The sequence below is a fragment of the Cygnus atratus genome, chromosome 27 (assembly GCF_013377495.2).
Source record: "Cygnus atratus isolate AKBS03 ecotype Queensland, Australia chromosome 27, CAtr_DNAZoo_HiC_assembly, whole genome shotgun sequence".
NCBI lineage: Eukaryota > Metazoa > Chordata > Aves > Anseriformes > Anatidae > Cygnus > Cygnus atratus.
In genome coordinates, this window is record NC_066388.1 from 4,593,361 (window position 1) to 4,608,838 (window position 15,478).

The window sequence follows — 15,478 nt, forward strand, 5'->3', positions numbered from 1 at the left end:
GCGCTGGTGTGGGAGCAGTGCGGGCGATGCTGAGGTGTGACGAGCTCCTGCCAGGTCTCAGCCTGCAGCTCCGGGGCTCGCTGGGGATGGAAACGAGCTCGATTGCAGCCCTGCGGCGCGCTCCCTCCGTCCCGTGCTATTTGTTTTATTTCTCGGGGTGGTGACAACATTTGGCCACTTTCGCCTGCGGAGGGAGGTCAGGCGCGAACGCGGCGGGGGCAATCTGTTTCTTCATGGAGGAAAAATGCTTCTTTCCATTCAAATATTTAAAAATAAGGATCTGGGAGCGGCTTTGGGGCCGCCGGGGCTTGTGAAAGCGCTTTATTTGTACTTGGGTTTAATGGCAGTGCGGCGCGAGGCAGGGAAGGGGAGATACGGTAACCATGGCCACCACCGCGCGGCTGGCGGCGGCGCGCCGGGGGGGTGAAAAGCCGCAGCAGGCACTTTGCGGAGAAAATGCTTGAAAATTTTTAAAAATTATGGGATGGGCTGCGTGAAAGCTTCCTCGCGGGGTGAGATTTGCAGGGGTCGCCGGGCGATGCTCTGCTGCTATTGGGGTCTGGTGGGAAGTGAGAAAAAAGTAGAAAAAAGTGAGAAAAAGATCGAAAAACTGAGGAAGAGCCAAAAAATGAGAAAAAGCTCCCCCCCACATGCAAAAAAAGTGACGAACGAGAAAAGAAAAAAGAGGGAAAAAGCGTGGAAGAACACAGAGCCAGCTGGAGGACCCCAAAAGAGCTGGGCCTGGGGTGGGCAGGACGTCGTCCCCCTGCCCCAAGCCCCGGCCCAGGCTCTGGAGCTGCCCCCCCTCTATATAAATGCTTTTTTATTTTTCCTTACTTGTTATTTTCCCTTGATTTTTCTTCCCCCCCCCCTTATTCCCTCACCACCCTCACTCAAGGCCTGCCCGCCGCAGCCCCCGCAGGCTCGTCGCCTTGTGGAGGTCGGGGACGGGGGGGGACAAAGGGGGGACAGGGGGGACAAGGGGGGACGGGGACCGGGATTTGGGGCGTCTGGGGGGGACACAGGGCCACGGCCACCACCCCGGGGTCCGAGGCCCAGGAGGGGCCGTGCCGGGCCGTGCCCATCGGGGGGCGGAGCGGGGGGGCCGGGCAGGGCCGGGCCGGGCCGGGCGGTGGTGAGCAGGGCCGGGGCCTGTGGGGCCTCTATGGGGCCGTGGGGGGGGCGTACCCCAAACCATGGCCCTGGGGGGGCTGGGGGTCTGTGTAGGGTGGGTTCCCCCAGACCACGACTATAGGGGCTGCGTGGGGCCTGTGCCCTTCCCAGGGCCCTGTGGGGTCGTGCAGCATGGGCTCCCAAAGACCCCGGGGCTCTGTGGGGCCTGTGTGGGGCTCATGTGGGGTGTAAGGAGTCCATGTGGAGTGGAATGGGCCCATATAGGGTGTAAGGAGTCCATGTGGGCTGTGTGGGGCCCATGTGGGGTGTAAGGGGTCCATGTGGGGTGCAGTGGGCCCGTGTGGGGTGAAAGGAGTCCATGGGGGGTGTAAGGGGTCCATGTGGGGTGTGTTCCCCATGAGCAAGGCTCTATGGTGCCCGTGGGGTCTGTGGGGGTGGGTTCCCAAACCCCAGCAAGAGCTTTGTGGGACCCATGCGGGGTCCGTTCCCCCTGCCCCTCCCCAGCCCAGTGGGGTCCGTGGGGATGCCCTGTGCCAGCAGCCCCCTCTGCAGGACCAGACCCCAAACCAACTCTTTCTGCCCACTTTCTGTCTTCTCTTCCCCAGCTGTGCGGCACAGGACACGGGGCAGCGTCCCCCTCCCGCACCGAGACCGAGCGTCCCCCCCACGCCGTCGCAGCCCGAAGGCAGGTGAGGCTCCCTAGGGACAAGGACAGGCTGTCCCCGTGGCGGGGACATGGTGAGTGCCAGCGTGTGCTGGCCCTGTTCCCTCGTGCCACGAGCGCCCCGGTGTACCCAGGCATGGTGTACCCTGCTCGGGTCCCCTGTGGGTTCCCCCCAGGTGCCTGGGTGGCCGGGGGCAGGCTGACGCCAGGCCCCTGTTTCCTTCTTTTCCCCTGCTAGATTTGAAAAACAGGTTGTTTTTCTGCGTGAGCAAGCGCTCGCGCTCCCATTGCTGCCAGGAGAAGCCTCGCTGAATGCTGTTTCTTGGAATAAAATGACTTTAAAATCTCTGCTCCGAAGTGAAGCGGGGGTAGAAGTGTTTGCAGCCTCCGCGGGCTGCATCGGCTCTGCCAGAGGGGTCTCGTGTGTGGGCACGCGAGTGACCCTGGGATGTCCCCACTGTGGTTGTCACCCCGCTCCTCCTGGCATCCGTGAGCCACATTAGCACGGTTTACTTTTCTGCATTTGTTTTTTTAGAGGGAGAAGTGTCCCTGCTGATCAGCAGTCGGTGCGTTTGCTGTTGGCTGGTGTCATGCAGCAACTCCTTGCTTGGGTTTGAAAATCTGGGATTGAAAATCAAGGATTATTCCTTCATTTTGAGGTGTAAACATCTCCCTGAAGAGCAGCGTGGAGCCCGGGCTGCAAAGCACTGAGGGTTTCAGCCCGAGTGTCTCTCAGGTGTCTGGGGAGGGGAGATTTGCAGAAGGACAGCGTTACATCCCACCCTGCCTGCACGACTCTCGCCTGTCCTTGCCGTCCTAGGGATCTCTGTGTCTTGGTGATGCCATGGGGTTGTTGGGTACAGATTGGCAACTCGTTGCTTGCGGGGAGGAAGGTGTGGGAGGGAAAAGTCAATTGTAGCCGTGCCGGAGCTGTATTACAAAGAACAAATTCTTTTCCCGAGGGCTTTTGGAGCGTTGGTTGCTGTTTTTTTTCCCTCCCTTTCTCTCTTTCTGCAGTAGAACAACTCATTTCCCCACCAAGGAGCCGGTCCCTTCCCTTCAAATGCCTGAAGTGGGGAGAGGGGCTCAGCACCTCCTCCCAGCACTCCGTGGGTCCCATGCTGCCATCGCCTCCACCCTGGCTGTCGGGGGAGAGGTCTCTTGGTTGCTGCTGTGGGGGCAAGGGGCCTCCACAGCCTTCCTGCACACCCTGACTCTCACTGATTCTCTCCTGCCCTTTTCTCCCCAGCTGACCTCCACGGGCCGTGCCGGACGCTTCTCGGAGGGCTTGTTCCTGCTGGAGCACGGTGATCACCCCAGGGTGCTGGTCTCACCATTTCCAGGTCCCCACGCTCCTCCGGTGACAGTGGCACACGAATGTGTCCTGGAATCATAGAACGGCTTGGGTTGGAGGGGACCTCAAAGATCATGCAGTTCCAACCCCCTGACGCAGGCAGGGATGTCACCCACCAGATCAGGTTGCTCAGGACCTCGTCCAGTCTGGCCTTGAACACCTCCAGGGACGGGGCATCCCCATCCTCTCTGGGCAGCCTGTGCCAGTGCCTCACCGCCCTCTGAGTGAAGGATTTCCTCCTAACCTCTAATCGAAATCTCCCCTCTTTTAGTTTAAAACCATTTCCCCTTGTCTTGTCATTATCTGGCCGAGCAGAAAGTTGCTCTCCATCTTTTTTACAAGCCCCCTTTAAAAGCTAACTGTAGGGGGCTGCTCGGGGAGAAAGGCAGCTGCAGGATGAACCTGGGGCTTGGCCACGGGAGGTTTGCACCAGCACGTGGCAGCTTTATTTCTCCCCAGAGAGTTTAGAAGTGGGACTTCTCCTCGCCCCGGTGCGTTTGGGGGCGCGTTTGCCTGCACTTCATATTTCCAGGGCAAGGAGGTTCCGTGCCATCCCTCCCTCTCCCTGTCTTTCTTTCGCTCTTCAGATGAAAACCTGGGTCTGTGATTCAGGGCAGAAACTGGAAATTTTCATCCCTTTTCTGGGCAAATACCGGCCGCTCACGGGGCGCTGCTGCCAGACCTGCACGCCGAGGAGCTGGGTAAGCCCGCTGCGGGGGCTCGGCCGAGGGGCTGGGGGTGCAGTGGCGGTGGGTTTGCCTTTCCCAGCTGGTCTGGGCTAACCTCCAGCCTTTTCCCTTGCCCTGCTCCCAGGATGGCTTCTACCACGCGCAGCTCTCCTCCCTCGGCTTCCGCAGCGCCGCCCAGGTGACGGAGGAAGACACCAGGTGAGGACGGGACCGTCGGTACCGGTGGTTGCGTGGGCGCTCGGAGCAGAGCCCCGTGCCAGGGACGCTGGGCAAATCCCTTTTTCTGGGTTTTGTTCTTGTCTGAATCCCTCGGGAACCGACTTCCCCTGCTGCACTGGAGTGCAGGGACGCCTCTCTGTCATCCTCGCTCACTAATTAGTCCAGAAAGTAGTCACGTTAATTATTTTTTGAGTGGAAGCCACATCTCCAAGCGCAGAGCGATAATAACAGCAGAGAGGAAAGGGCTTGGTCCGTTCCTCTGCTTACTGTCACCCTCGTGGCCTGGAAGAGCGGTCAGCCACAGTGTCAAGGGCTTGGGACTCCTTAAATCAAAACTTGATCTCTTGAAGCTGTTGGGAAGAGCCTGAGAGGGGGCAGAGGGTGTTTTCGTTCTCCCCTCTGGCTCCGGCACAAGGAGAAGCTCACGCACGCGGGGCCAGCTCGCTCCCACCCCTGGGAGACGCGAGATGGCCTCGCCGGCCCCCATGCGCTTCCTCCTCCCTGCGGCCCCGTGGGGATCTCAGCTGGTGTGAACCAGCCTCTGCTCCAGCTGAGGAGCTGACGTGGCCGCCCAGGAGCCGCTCGCTTGCCAAACGCCTGTCGTTGAATTTAGCCCGAGTTTTTGGAGGTGCCGGACTCCTCCGGTTCCTCTCCCTTTCCGAGCGGTCCCTGGCGGCTCAGCAATTCTGCGCTGTATTTTTCCAAATTGGGTCATTATGCTCCCTTCTGCTTGAAACATCCCAGCTCCCAGCTTTCAAACTCTTTGAATAATTCATCTCCGCTCAGAGCGCCTCAGGAGTTGCGGGATGCTAAAAACGAGGCTGGAGATGGGAGGCCGAGATCAAAAGCAGACAGCTTGGAGGTGTGGAGACCCTCTGTCCCTGCCTGGGCACCCACAGCCTCGTCGCACGCTGGGTCCCCCGCGCTCTGCGACGTCTGGAACATCATTTACACCCCTCTCTGACCCAGTGGTGCTGCCCAGCTCTGATTTGGGGTGGATTTGGGAAAGTCCCTGGCTTGGGACACGTGCAGCAGTGCTGGTGCTGGCAGAGGTGCTGGTGAGAGCAGCTTTGGGGGCATGTCAGCAGGTGCAGGGGTGGCTTGCTGAGGCAGGGAGGGCTGGAGGGTGCCTGGAGAGCTTTCCTCGCAGCCTGGAAGCCCCCAGCTCTTCCCTAGCAATGCCAGATTTCCTTCTGCGTGCCAGGAAAGCAGGCAGCAATCCAGTGAGGAGTGGGGCGGCCTGGAGCAGCGCTCTGCACCAAGCGGAGTGCTGGTGCCTCCATTTCCCCAGCTGTAAAACAGGGAGAAAAGTCTTAAATGTGCAAAGAGCAAGTTCGAGGGAGGCTGACGCGGTAACAGCCCCCTAAAAAAGCAGGGGGGTGCTCTGTCCCGCAGCCCCGGCTGCTCTCACCGCCGGCACGCCGCTCTGTCTCCGTGCCCAGGTACCGGGGCTGGCTGGTTCGACGCCTCTGCTGCTTCCTGGCTGTCTGGGACTGGAAGGTGCCCGCCGACACCCCCAGGGACCTCCCGGAGAGAGTCTGCCGCAGCCGCAGGTCGGTGGGGACAGCCGGGGGCTTCGGTGTCACCTCCCCAGCGGGACCCGGGCCCTGCAGAGGCGCGTCCTCGTGCAGAGGCTGCTCCGTGTTTGGTCTCTTGGCTGCTGCTGCTTTGCGGCGCCGGGTGACGTGGCCTCGTCAGGCACCTGTCACCTCGCCCCTTGTCACTGCTAATTATCCAGCACGGGGCTGGCAGCCGGTACATCGTAATTACTGTAACTCACAGCGGCTTTGGCTGAAAAAAAAAACCCGCGTTAACCCGCGCTTCCCACCTCGTCTCCCTCCCTTCCCCTCCCCTGCAGGGTACGGGACGTCGCTGCCGGCCAGGCCCGTGGCTCGGGGGGGGACAGCGAGTCCCGCCGGCGGTGGAAGGAGAAAGCCCTGGAGATCCTGGCTGGGATCCAGGCCCCGCTCTCCCTCCCCGTGCTCAGGTGGGTGCGGGGCCGCGCGGCAGCTCCCAGCCCCCGGCTGGGGCATTCCCAGTCCCGCTGCTCCACTCCAGCTCCCTCCTGCTCTTCAGTTGGGGCATGGAGCCCCTTGCCAGGGGGGTTTGCTCCTTGGGGTCTCGCACGGCCTCCTAGGGACATTTTCCCCTCCGCAGAGCTGGAACACAATGCTGGAGTGGTGGTGGTGGGGGGGAGCCACGCCAGGGGGATGGAAATCAAAGCAAAGCAAAAGAAAATTTCTCCTTTTTCTCCCCCCCCCTTTTTTTTTTTTCCTTTTTACCTCCTGTCATTGAGAAATTGGCAATTAAAGGTTGCATTGTACCCTAATTGCTCGTCTGATTGAGCTGTAATAAAAGAACCTTCTGAGCAGTCTGAAGTATTTAAAGGGAAGAAATTACCCAGGGGATAAAAGCGTTCAGATCCTTCCCGTAAGCAGCGTGCGGGAGGACGGGGAGATGGAGGGGTAATTGACTTGAGCTTTTGTTACCGGGGGGAGAGGGGGGTGGTCTTGTCACATCCAGCCTTTAGTGTTTTAACTTAATTTATAATAAAGCTGTTTATTTGCTTCATGGGAGCTGAGCAGTGAGATCGGGAGTCGATGCGGTGAAGCGAACCGTCTCGCACAGCCCCATTTGTGCCTGGCTGGGGAAACTGAGGCAGGGGAGGGTCAGGACTGTGCCTGGGAGGGGGGTGAGGGAGCTGAGGGAAGTGGCCACGTCCCCGGATGCTGCCTGGGTGCTGTCTCGTAGCCCGGCCGAAGTCTCCGGGGGGCTTTGGGTGCAGCCACGGCCCCTGGAGGGGTGCTCACTGCCTTGCTGTGCTGCCCCGTCCCGCAGGTTGTGCAGCTGGGTCCTGCTCCGGCTCCTGAGCCGCCTCTTCCTCAGCGTGCAGCTCCACCGAGGGCAGCTGGAGATGGTGCTGAGGGCCGCCACGACGGTGAGGAGCCCGGCCGCCCGCTCCCGGCATGCCGCGGCTGCACATCTCCCCTTCAGCACCCAGTCCTCATCGCCTCCTCCGTCCCCACAGCCCGACGTGCCGCTGGTTTTCCTCTCCACGCACAAATCCCGGCTGGACGGGCTGCTCCTCTCCTTCTTCTTCTTCTCCCACGGCCTGGGGGTGCCCAGGGTGACGGTGGGCAGCTTGAACTGCAGCCCTCGCCTCCGGTAAGGCACGGGGAGTCCTTTTCCAGCCCGGCACGTGGCTGCTTCCCTGCACAGGGTGAATGAGATTGCCTGTGGGGAGGGCAGAGGGGTGGCAGGGAGGACAGAAGGGTGGTAGGGAGAACGTGGTCCCATTCATGGGGGCCACCCACAGCGTTTTCCTCCCCAACAGGGCCTTGCTTCGCTGCCTGGGAGGGGTTTTCCTGCCTGTGGGGATGGAGCAGACATCGAGAGGCCAGGACGGAGGGCTCCCAGGTGCTGTGCTTGCCTCGGTAAGTCCAGCTCCCACATTCACCCCCCGTGCTGGGAGGGAAGAACCCCCCCGAGCACCCAAAGCGCTCGGTGAAGGCTTCTTGGACCTGCAGCACCACGTGCTGGCAGATGGGTGAGGCTGTCGGGCTGCGTTGAAGCCCCCGGCCGTGGGGGGTGGCAGCTCCCGCGTGCCCCTGCGGTGCCACCGGCACCCCCAGCCTCACCCCCTCTGCTCCAGTACGTCGAGGAGGTGCTGAGGAGCCGGCAGCCTCTGCTGATCTTCCTGGAGGAGCCCTGCGCCCCGCGGCGCCTTTCGGCCGCTGCCCGCGAGTGGCTGGCCCCCGTGTACCGAGCCGTGCGGGACGGCGCCGTCCCCGATGTCCTCCTGGTCCCTGTGGGCATCGCCTACGACCTGGCCCCCGACTGCCTCGAGGGCAGCGGAGCGGTGAGCGGCCCCGAGCCCACTCCTGCCCCGGGGCAGCACCTGAATCGGGGTGGGGGCGTCCCCCCTCCGCCGCCCCATTAATGAGTTAATTAACCCCACTTCTCCCCCAGCATGGCGCTCGGCCCCTCAGCCTCAGCGCCTGCCTCTGGGCCGCGTGCCGAGCCCTGCGCCGACGCCTCGGCTGCGCCCGCGTGGACTTCGCCCAGCCCTTCTCCCTGCAGGTACCGCGGCACCGCGTCCGGCTTCTGGGGCAGAGCTGGCTCCCGGGATGCGGCCGGGCCCCAGGGGATGTGCTGCCGTGATGCTCTGGGCTCTGCAAACCTCTGGGGGATGCGTGGGAAGGTTTGGGGATTCTGGGGGGATCCGGCATCCTCCAGAGAGCCGCTGAGCCCACGCCTAGGGGAAGTTGGGGCTCGGTGGGGCAGCTCTTGGTGGGACCAAGGGCGTGGATTCATCTCGGTGGTGCTGAGGGCTGCTGGCGGTAACGGGCTCCGTCCTCCTCCCCAGGAGTTTGTGGCCAAAACCCTCAGCAGACAGAGCAGCGCGGGGAAGCCGCCGGAGGAGCTGCTGCTGCCCACCATCCTTGGCACGCAGTAAGCCCGCGGCAGCCCCTCGCCCCCCCACGCCTGTTCCCAGCCCTCCCCTTTCCCACCTCTCTCACCCCCTTTTCTACATCTCCAGCCAGCTGCACAGCGAGAGGGCAGAGCCTGAGGGTCCGGCGCCTGGAACGGCTCCCGGCTCGGAGGCAGAAGACAAAATGATGGTGACCAAGCTGGGCCTGCACGCCCTGAGCGGTGAGGGGTCTGCTGGGGGGGGGGGGGTGGGGGGAAGGGGGGCGTCCGTCCGTCCGTCTGTCCTGAGCCGCCCGCCTGGCTGTGCAGGCTGTGGGGGGGAGCAGGACGCCCTCGGGGCTGCGTGTCCCTGCTCCTGCTGCTGCCTGGCAGCGCCCGTGCTGGAAATAGAGCGCAAACAACCGAGTGCCAAGGGAGACAAACGAGCACCTCTCGCTCCCCGCAGACGGCGCCGCCTGCTCCGCCGTCACGGCCGTGGGCATCACGTCCGCGCTGCTGCTGCACAAGCACTGCCAGGTGAGGCGAGGCGCCTCGCGGGGGGGGCTTCCAGGCTGGCCTTGGAGCCCCCAGCCCAGCTCAGCCTCCTCTCCCTGCAGGGCGTCCTGCTCTCCCGGCTCATGTCGGACTTCGCGTGGCTCCTGGAGGAGACGCTGGTGCGCCAGCGCGACGTGGGCTTCTCGGGGCAGCTCCGCGCCCTGGTGCGGCACAGCCTGGCCCTGCTCAGAGCCCACGTCACCCTCTACCACCTCGCACCCCCTGGTGACGTCCTGGTGGTCCCCGAGGTCTCGGTGGAGGCGCGCCGGGAGCTGAGCCACCACAGCGCAGCCCTGCTGCCCGTCTTCGCCGGCGAGGCGGTGGGAGGTGAGCAGCAGGGCACCGGGGGGGGGGTCCCTGAATTGGGGACCGGTGACACCGCTCGCTCCGCTCTCCTGGCAGCTTGCGCCATCCGCGCCCTGCTGCTGGAGATGCTGCCCTTCCTGGGGGCGGCCGCCTGCCCCTCCAGCATCACGCTGAGCCAGGACGAGCTGCTCCACAAGACCCTGGCGCTGCTCCAGCTGCTGCCCCCCAGCCTGCTGGGGCTCCAGGTGGGAGCGGGCGGCACGGGGACAGCTGCCGTCGCGTGGCGGTGGCCAGGCACTCGCCGGCTCCTCACCAGCCCCCTCTCCTCTCTGGCAGCCCTGCCAGCCCCTTGAGCACCAGAGCCAGGACGTCTTGGACAAGCTCATCTTGTGCGGGCTGCTGGAGGCTGATGAGGTGGGTGCCCCCGCTCTGCCTCTGCTCAGCCCTCACCGTGCCCTCCGGTCCTGCTCGGGGACAAGGGACTGGGGCGCCTGTCCCCTGCTCCCCCCTGGGCTGGGGAGGACCCCCCCCCCCCGGGCCGGGGTGAGGGGACAGGGACGCGCGGTGCCAGCTCAGGGGTGCCTGGCGTCGCTGTGCAGTCGGAGAACGAGCGCTGGCTGTGCGACCTGGCCCCGCGGCCCTTCAGCAAGTGGCAGCCCTGGGCCGAGGTGGATTTCACCGACAGCGACAGCGACGGCGAGGACGTCTGCAAGCGCTGCTTCAAGGTGCGCGGGGGCTCCCCCCTCCCCCCCCACGCCCCTGGGATGTGGCAGGGCGCCGAGGCTCCACAAACTCATTCCACTTCGGGCTCTCCACCCCCGCCAGCTCCGAGACCCCGAAGGCTCGCCTGGCCTCCTCCTCTTCCTCTGCCGCCTCCTGAGCCCTGTGCTGGAGACCTACGCGCGAGCGGCGGCTTTCCTGGAGCAGCCCAGCTGGCCCCAGCCTGGTAGGACCCCCCCCCCCCCCCCCCCAGGACACCCCCATGGCCCCTTCTTCTACCCCCACCCCAGCCCTGCTCGGCTTTGGGGGAAACTGAGGCACATCAGCAGCACCCACCCTCGCAGCCCCAGCCCCCGCTGAAGCCCACGAGGGCTGCGCTGCCCCGGAGCGGGAGGGTGTCGGGGTTTTCCCCCCCAACCCTGGTGCTGACCCCGCTCCCCCCGCAGAGGCAGCCTGCGCGGGCGCGCTGCAGCAGTTCCTCGCGGAGAAGGATGGTTTGGGTGAGTCGGGGCCTGGCGGCGGGGGTCCCCCCACCCCTGCCGGGCTGCAGGTGGGATGGGGGGGGGCTCCCTCGGGGATTTTTCTCCCTCCAGAGCGCCCCACCCGGAGCCTGGCGCTGAGCACGCTGCGGACCTTCAAGGAGATGGGGGTAAGCACGGCCGGGCTCTGCCCCCCGGCCCCATCCCCAGCAGCCTCGCTGTGACCCCCCCCCCTCTCCCTCCCCAGGTGCTGGAGGAGGCGCCGAGCCCCGCGGGGCCCCTTCTGCACCTCGCCCAACCCTTCCGCTCCTCCGAGGGCCGGGGGAAGCTGCGAGCCTTCATCCAGCAGTTCGTGCAGCCGTAGCCCCCCGGCCACGCGGCGCAGCAATAAACCCAGCTGCAGGCGCACAGGGAGCAGCACCCTCCTCCTCGTGCGGATTTATTGAACGCCGTCGCGGCCCGGCGAGGCCCGGGGATAGGGGGCTCGGTCGAAGCGGGGAGGGGGGGCTCGGTCCTCACACCACCTTGTTGCAGATGGCGCCCAGCTCCTCGATCTCGCAGCGCACCTCGTCGCCTGGCTGCAAGGCAGGAGGCGCTGGCGGCACCACGCCCGCTGCAAGCTCCCGGGGGCAAAGTGGGGGCTCCTGGGCTGAAGGGGTGCGTGCCCCGTGGGGAAGGGGGAGTGGGGAGCGGGGCGGGTGGGGAGGGGGGCCGCGGGGGGGTCTCCACCTCCAGCACGAGCTGGGAGCCTGGGAGGGGGAAGTTTGGGGCGCTGGGTGGGTCGGTGAGAAGGGGCAGGGGGAGGAAGGTGTAAAGCCTGCAGCGTGTAATCCGACCGGGAGGCAACCCCTGCTCCGCCACCCCAATCCTCCCGGCCCCGTTTCGAGCCCCCCACCCCGCACTCACCTTGAGAAACACGGGGGGCTTCCGGAAAACCCCCACACCGGGGGGGGTCCCCGTGAGCAGCACGTCCCCGGGGCGCAGCGTGACGAACCTGGGGGGACCGGGGGAGCCATCAGCCGGGGTCCCACATGCGGGGGGAGCCGGGACGCTGCCGGCCCCCCCCTCCCGGTGCCGCACGTACCGGGAGACCCATGCGACGAGCTGGGGCAGCCTGAAGACGAGCTGCTTGGTGCTGCTGCTCTGCATCAGCTGCCCGTTGACGCTGCAGCGGATGCTCAGGTTGTGGACGTCTGCGCAGGGGACGTGTCACCCCGGGGGACACCTCGGGGACCCCACGCTCGGGGCGGGTGGGGTGGGGGGGCGAGCCGGGGTCTGCCTCCCGCCCCGTCCAATCCCCACCTGTCACCGAGTCCTTGGTGACAATGGCCGGCCCCAGGGGACAGAAGGTGTCGAAGGTTTTCCCCAGCAGCCACTGCCTCCCGTTCCTCCGCATCTGCCAGTCCCGGGCGCTGACATCGTTGGCCACGGTGAAGCCCACGACGTGCTCCAGCGCCGCCGACTCCTGGGGGCGGGGGGGACACACTCAGACAGTACAGGGGGGGGGACGGGACACAAATGGCAGGGCCACATCCATCCTCCCCCCCACCCCCCCGCAGCACAAGGCGCTGCCGTTACCTGGATGTGCCGCCCCGTCTTCCCAATGACGGCGGCCAGCTCCACCTCCCAGTCCACCTCCTGGGGGACAAAACGGGGTTCGGGGGGGGCGGGCAGGGGGCTGCACCCCCCCCAGCTGGGACGGGGGGGGCACGGGGTGGTGGCCGCAGGGCACTCACGCTGCTCTCGGCCGGGTGCACGATGTCGTCGAAGGGCCCGACGATGGCGCTGGGGAACTTGCTGAAGATGAGGGGCTCCTTGGGCACCTTGACGTCCTGCTCCAGGCAGTGGTCGCGGTAGTTGAGCCCCACGCAGATCACCTTCTCGGGGTCGCCGATGGGGGCCAGCAGCCGCGCCCCCGCCCTCGGCAGGCGGTGCTGGCCCGAGGCCAGCGCTCTGCGGGGACGGGGCTGAGCGCAGGGACGGCACCAGGGACCCTCGGGACCCCAACCCTGGACCCCATAACCTGCCTTGGGACCCTGTAACCCACCTCAGGACCCCATAATCCACCTCAGGACCCCATAATCCACCTCAGGACCCCATAATCCGCCCCGGGACCCCGTAACCCGCCCCGGGACCCCAGCACTCAACTCCAGACCCTGGCAGCCACCTCTGGACCGTCACCCACCTTGGGACCCCAGCACCCACCTCAGGACCCTGCAACCCACCTCTGGACCTCATAATCCACCTTGGGACCTTGTAATCTGCCTCAGGACCTCAGCACCTATCTCTGGACCCCATAACCACCTCAGGACCCCGACACCCACCTTGGGACTCTTGTGGTATCCCTGCCTATGGCAGGGGGGTTGGAACTACATGATCTTTAAGGTCCCTTCCAACCCAAGCCATTCTGTGATTCTAGGACTCTACGATAACCACCTCGGGACCCCAAAACCCACCTCAGGACCCCAAAACGCACTTCAAGACCCCGTAACCCACCTCAGGACCCCGCAGCCCACCTCAGGACCCCATAGCCCATCTCGGGACCCCATAGCCCACCTGTGGGCCGCGGCTAGGCCGTGCTCGCCGGTCTCCAGGAAGGCTCGCATGGAGCGGGGCAGCGAGGGCTCGGCCTCGCTGAGGTCCACCAGGCCCCCGCCCTCCTCCTCCTCCAGCCCCAGCCGGGGCTCGGCCCCCCCGGGGCCCTGGAAGCGGACGAGGCGCATGGCGCGGGGCAGCGCCGCAGGCAAGCGGCCGGGGGGCATCCGGCACCTGCGGGTGGTGGCGGGGGGACGGTGGGCACCGGGGCTGGGACTGGGACCGAGCCCCCAGCCAGAGGGAGGGGGGGATCCCGGGCTGAGGGTGGGGAGCGGATCCCCAAAAGGAGGCTGCGGGCGGTGGATCCCTCCCGGGGGTGGATCCCAGGAGGGGCTGCAGATCCCTGCTGAGGAGGGGGTCGGGGTGCAGCTGGGGTTGGACCCAGGCGGATTTGGGATCCCGTGGCACAGCGGGGAGCATATCCCCCACCACTACCTAGCCCTGATCCCAGGGGATCCACCCCAAATCCTGCACAGCCCCGACCCCAATGGGATCTCCCCCCAGTCCTTCACAGCCCCAATCCCATGGGATGCTCCCCCAAACCTGCACAGCCCCAATCCCATAGGAATCCCCCTGAAATCTTGCATAGCCCCAACTCCATGGGACCCCCCCCCCAATCCCGCACAGCCCCAATCCCATGGGACCCCCCCAATCCTGCACAGCCCCAGTCCCGTGGAATCCCCCCCAAATCCTGCACAGCCACAGCCCCAACCCTGCACAGCCCTGATCCCATGGAACCCACCCCAAAATCCTGCACCCCAAATCCAGCCCCCGTGGGACCCCCCCGAAATCCTGCACAACCCCGATCCCATGGGAACCACCCCCCAGTCCCGCACAGCCCCAACCCCACGGGACCCCCCCTGAAATCTTGCACAGCCCCGACCCCATGGGAACCCCCCCCCAATCCTGCACAGCCCCAATCCCATGGGATGCTCCCTAAATCCTTCACAGCCCTGATCCCATGGGATCTTCCCCCCAAATCCCGCACAGCCCCGACCCCATCGGACCCCCCCCCAAATCCCGCACAGCCCCGATCCCAGGGGATCCCCCCCAAGTCCTGCACAGCCCTGACCCCAAGGGACCCCCCCCAGTCCTGCACAGCCCCAATCCCATGGAACCCCCCCCAAAATCCTGCACCCCAAACCCAGCCCCCATGGGACCCCCCCAATCCCGCCCAGCCCCCCCCCTCCCCCCGCCCCGGACCCGGGGGGGGTTTCCCCGACCCCTTCTCAGGGGGGCGCGGGGGGATCCCGGCGCCTTCTACGTCACCTCTACGTCACCGCCCTCCGGGCACGCGCTAACCCCGCGCCGCCCGCGTGAAAGCCGAGTCCCCGCCCCCCTCAGCGGGCCGGCCAATGGAAGCGTGAGGAGGTGGCTCCCCGCAGCCAATGGCGGCTGGGGGCGGGGGGCCGCGCCCCTTCCTCCAGGAAGTGCTGGCGTTGCTAGGAGACGGGGGCGGCCGCCATGATGGCGCCGCCGTGGCCGGCCCGGGGGCTGGGGGGAGGGACGGAAGGAGCCAGGAGGCGCCGCGCCGGGCACTTTTGGGGGAAAATAACCAAAAAAAAAAGCCAAAAAAAAGCCACTTCCCCACCTGGGGGGGGCCTTGGGGCAGCCTGACGGGGCTGGGGAGCGGGGTCGGGGTCAGGCGGTGCAGTGATGGGATGAGGGGTGATGGCTTTAAGTTAAGGGGGGGTCATTAGGGAGGAATTGGGGTCATTAGGGAGGAATTAGGAAAAATCCCTCGCCATAAGGGCGGCGAGGCACCGGGACAGGCCGCCCCGGGGAGCTGCGGGAGCCCCATCCCCGCGGGTGCTGGGGGCCAAGCTGGGAGCCCCCTGTGACGGTGCTGGGGCAGCCGCAACACCTGCGGTCACTGCTCGGATTAGGAAAAATTGGGTTTATTAAGGGCGTGTGGCTTCATCGCCTTGTCCGGTGGACAAATCCTGAGCCAGACCCGGGGTTTGTGCCCTGTGTCCCAGCTGTCGGTACCCAGTGACCGTTACTCCACAGCCGCAGCAGAAATGGGAGCAGTGAAAATATGTCTTTACAATTCCTGTTATTCACAGCCCACATAAAGTTCAAGCACCTTTTGTTGTGATTGCTCATCTGTTATTACAGGCCCGTGAAGTTTTTCAGGTCAGGATCAATGCAATCAAGCTTGCGTCCTTGAAGTCACGCTTGGGAGTGATTGTAATATAAGGTGTGGGTGCGATTGCTCTCTGATCCCACCCACACCAAACTCATATGGGGCATTGTAACGCACCACGGGGCCTTATCATCTGAATTAAGCTGCAAAACTCTTCATGCAGCCGTTCATTGCCCACCTGAGATTTGGTGTCCCTAAACTGAGCGA

General features: G+C 65.1%; 2 protein-coding genes across 3 annotated transcripts; one reads left to right on the plus strand and one right to left on the minus strand.

Moving 5' to 3' along the window:
- Window positions 1-383: 383 nt before the first annotated feature.
- Window positions 384-10,940, plus strand: GPAT2 (glycerol-3-phosphate acyltransferase 2, mitochondrial). Its single transcript, XM_050715722.1, has 23 exons — window positions 384-440; window positions 1,740-1,823; window positions 3,048-3,119; window positions 3,740-3,853; window positions 3,966-4,039; window positions 5,503-5,613; window positions 5,919-6,047; window positions 6,899-6,998; window positions 7,089-7,225; window positions 7,395-7,494; window positions 7,713-7,919; window positions 8,030-8,140; window positions 8,427-8,512; window positions 8,601-8,713; window positions 8,937-9,007; window positions 9,088-9,352; window positions 9,428-9,576; window positions 9,668-9,745; window positions 9,931-10,056; window positions 10,157-10,277; window positions 10,396-10,551; window positions 10,645-10,700; window positions 10,778-10,940. Exons 1-23 carry the CDS (start codon window positions 384-386, stop codon window positions 10,892-10,894), a joined length of 2,634 nt encoding a protein of 877 aa, XP_050571679.1. The 3' UTR covers window positions 10,895-10,940.
- On the minus strand, window positions 10,941-14,479 carry FAHD2B (fumarylacetoacetate hydrolase domain containing 2B). 2 transcript variants are annotated; one of them, XM_035571524.2, is made up of 8 exons: window positions 14,395-14,479; window positions 13,087-13,299; window positions 12,267-12,483; window positions 12,109-12,168; window positions 11,833-11,995; window positions 11,615-11,723; window positions 11,437-11,524; window positions 10,941-11,108 (listed from the first exon to the last, which is right to left on the minus strand). In XM_035571524.2, the coding sequence occupies exons 2-8, from the start codon at window positions 13,290-13,292 to the stop codon at window positions 11,046-11,048; spliced, it is 906 nt and encodes a 301-aa protein (XP_035427417.1). In that variant the 5' UTR covers window positions 13,293-13,299; window positions 14,395-14,479; the 3' UTR covers window positions 10,941-11,045. The 2 variants fall into 2 exon arrangements, with proteins under 2 accessions (XP_035427417.1, XP_035427416.1); XM_035571523.2 differs by having other exon boundaries at window positions 14,349-14,417.
- Between the last annotated feature and the right edge of the window lie 999 nt (window positions 14,480-15,478).

Excerpts from the sequence above, each read along its gene's own strand:
- GPAT2 (XM_050715722.1), top strand. The coding sequence starts at position 384 with ATGGCCACCACCGCGCGGCTGGCGGCGGCGCGCCGGGGGGGTGAAAAG. Across the intron at positions 9,746-9,930 it reads GGCTGCTGGAGGCTGATGAG|TCGGAGAACGAGCGCTGGCT; the intron begins GTGGGTGCCCCC and ends GTCGCTGTGCAG. Across the intron at positions 10,278-10,395 it reads GCCCAGCTGGCCCCAGCCTG|CCCCAGCCCCCGCTGAAGCC; the intron begins GTAGGACCCCCC and ends CCACCCTCGCAG.
- FAHD2B (XM_035571524.2), bottom strand. The coding sequence starts at position 13,292 with ATGCCCCCCGGCCGCTTGCCTGCGGCGCTGCCCCGCGCCATGCGCCTC. Across the intron at positions 11,996-12,108 it reads AGACGGGGCGGCACATCCAG|GAGTCGGCGGCGCTGGAGCA; the intron begins GTAACGGCAGCG and ends CCCCGCCCCCAG. Across the intron at positions 11,724-11,832 it reads CACCAAGGACTCGGTGACAG|ACGTCCACAACCTGAGCATC; the intron begins GTGGGGATTGGA and ends TCCCCTGCGCAG.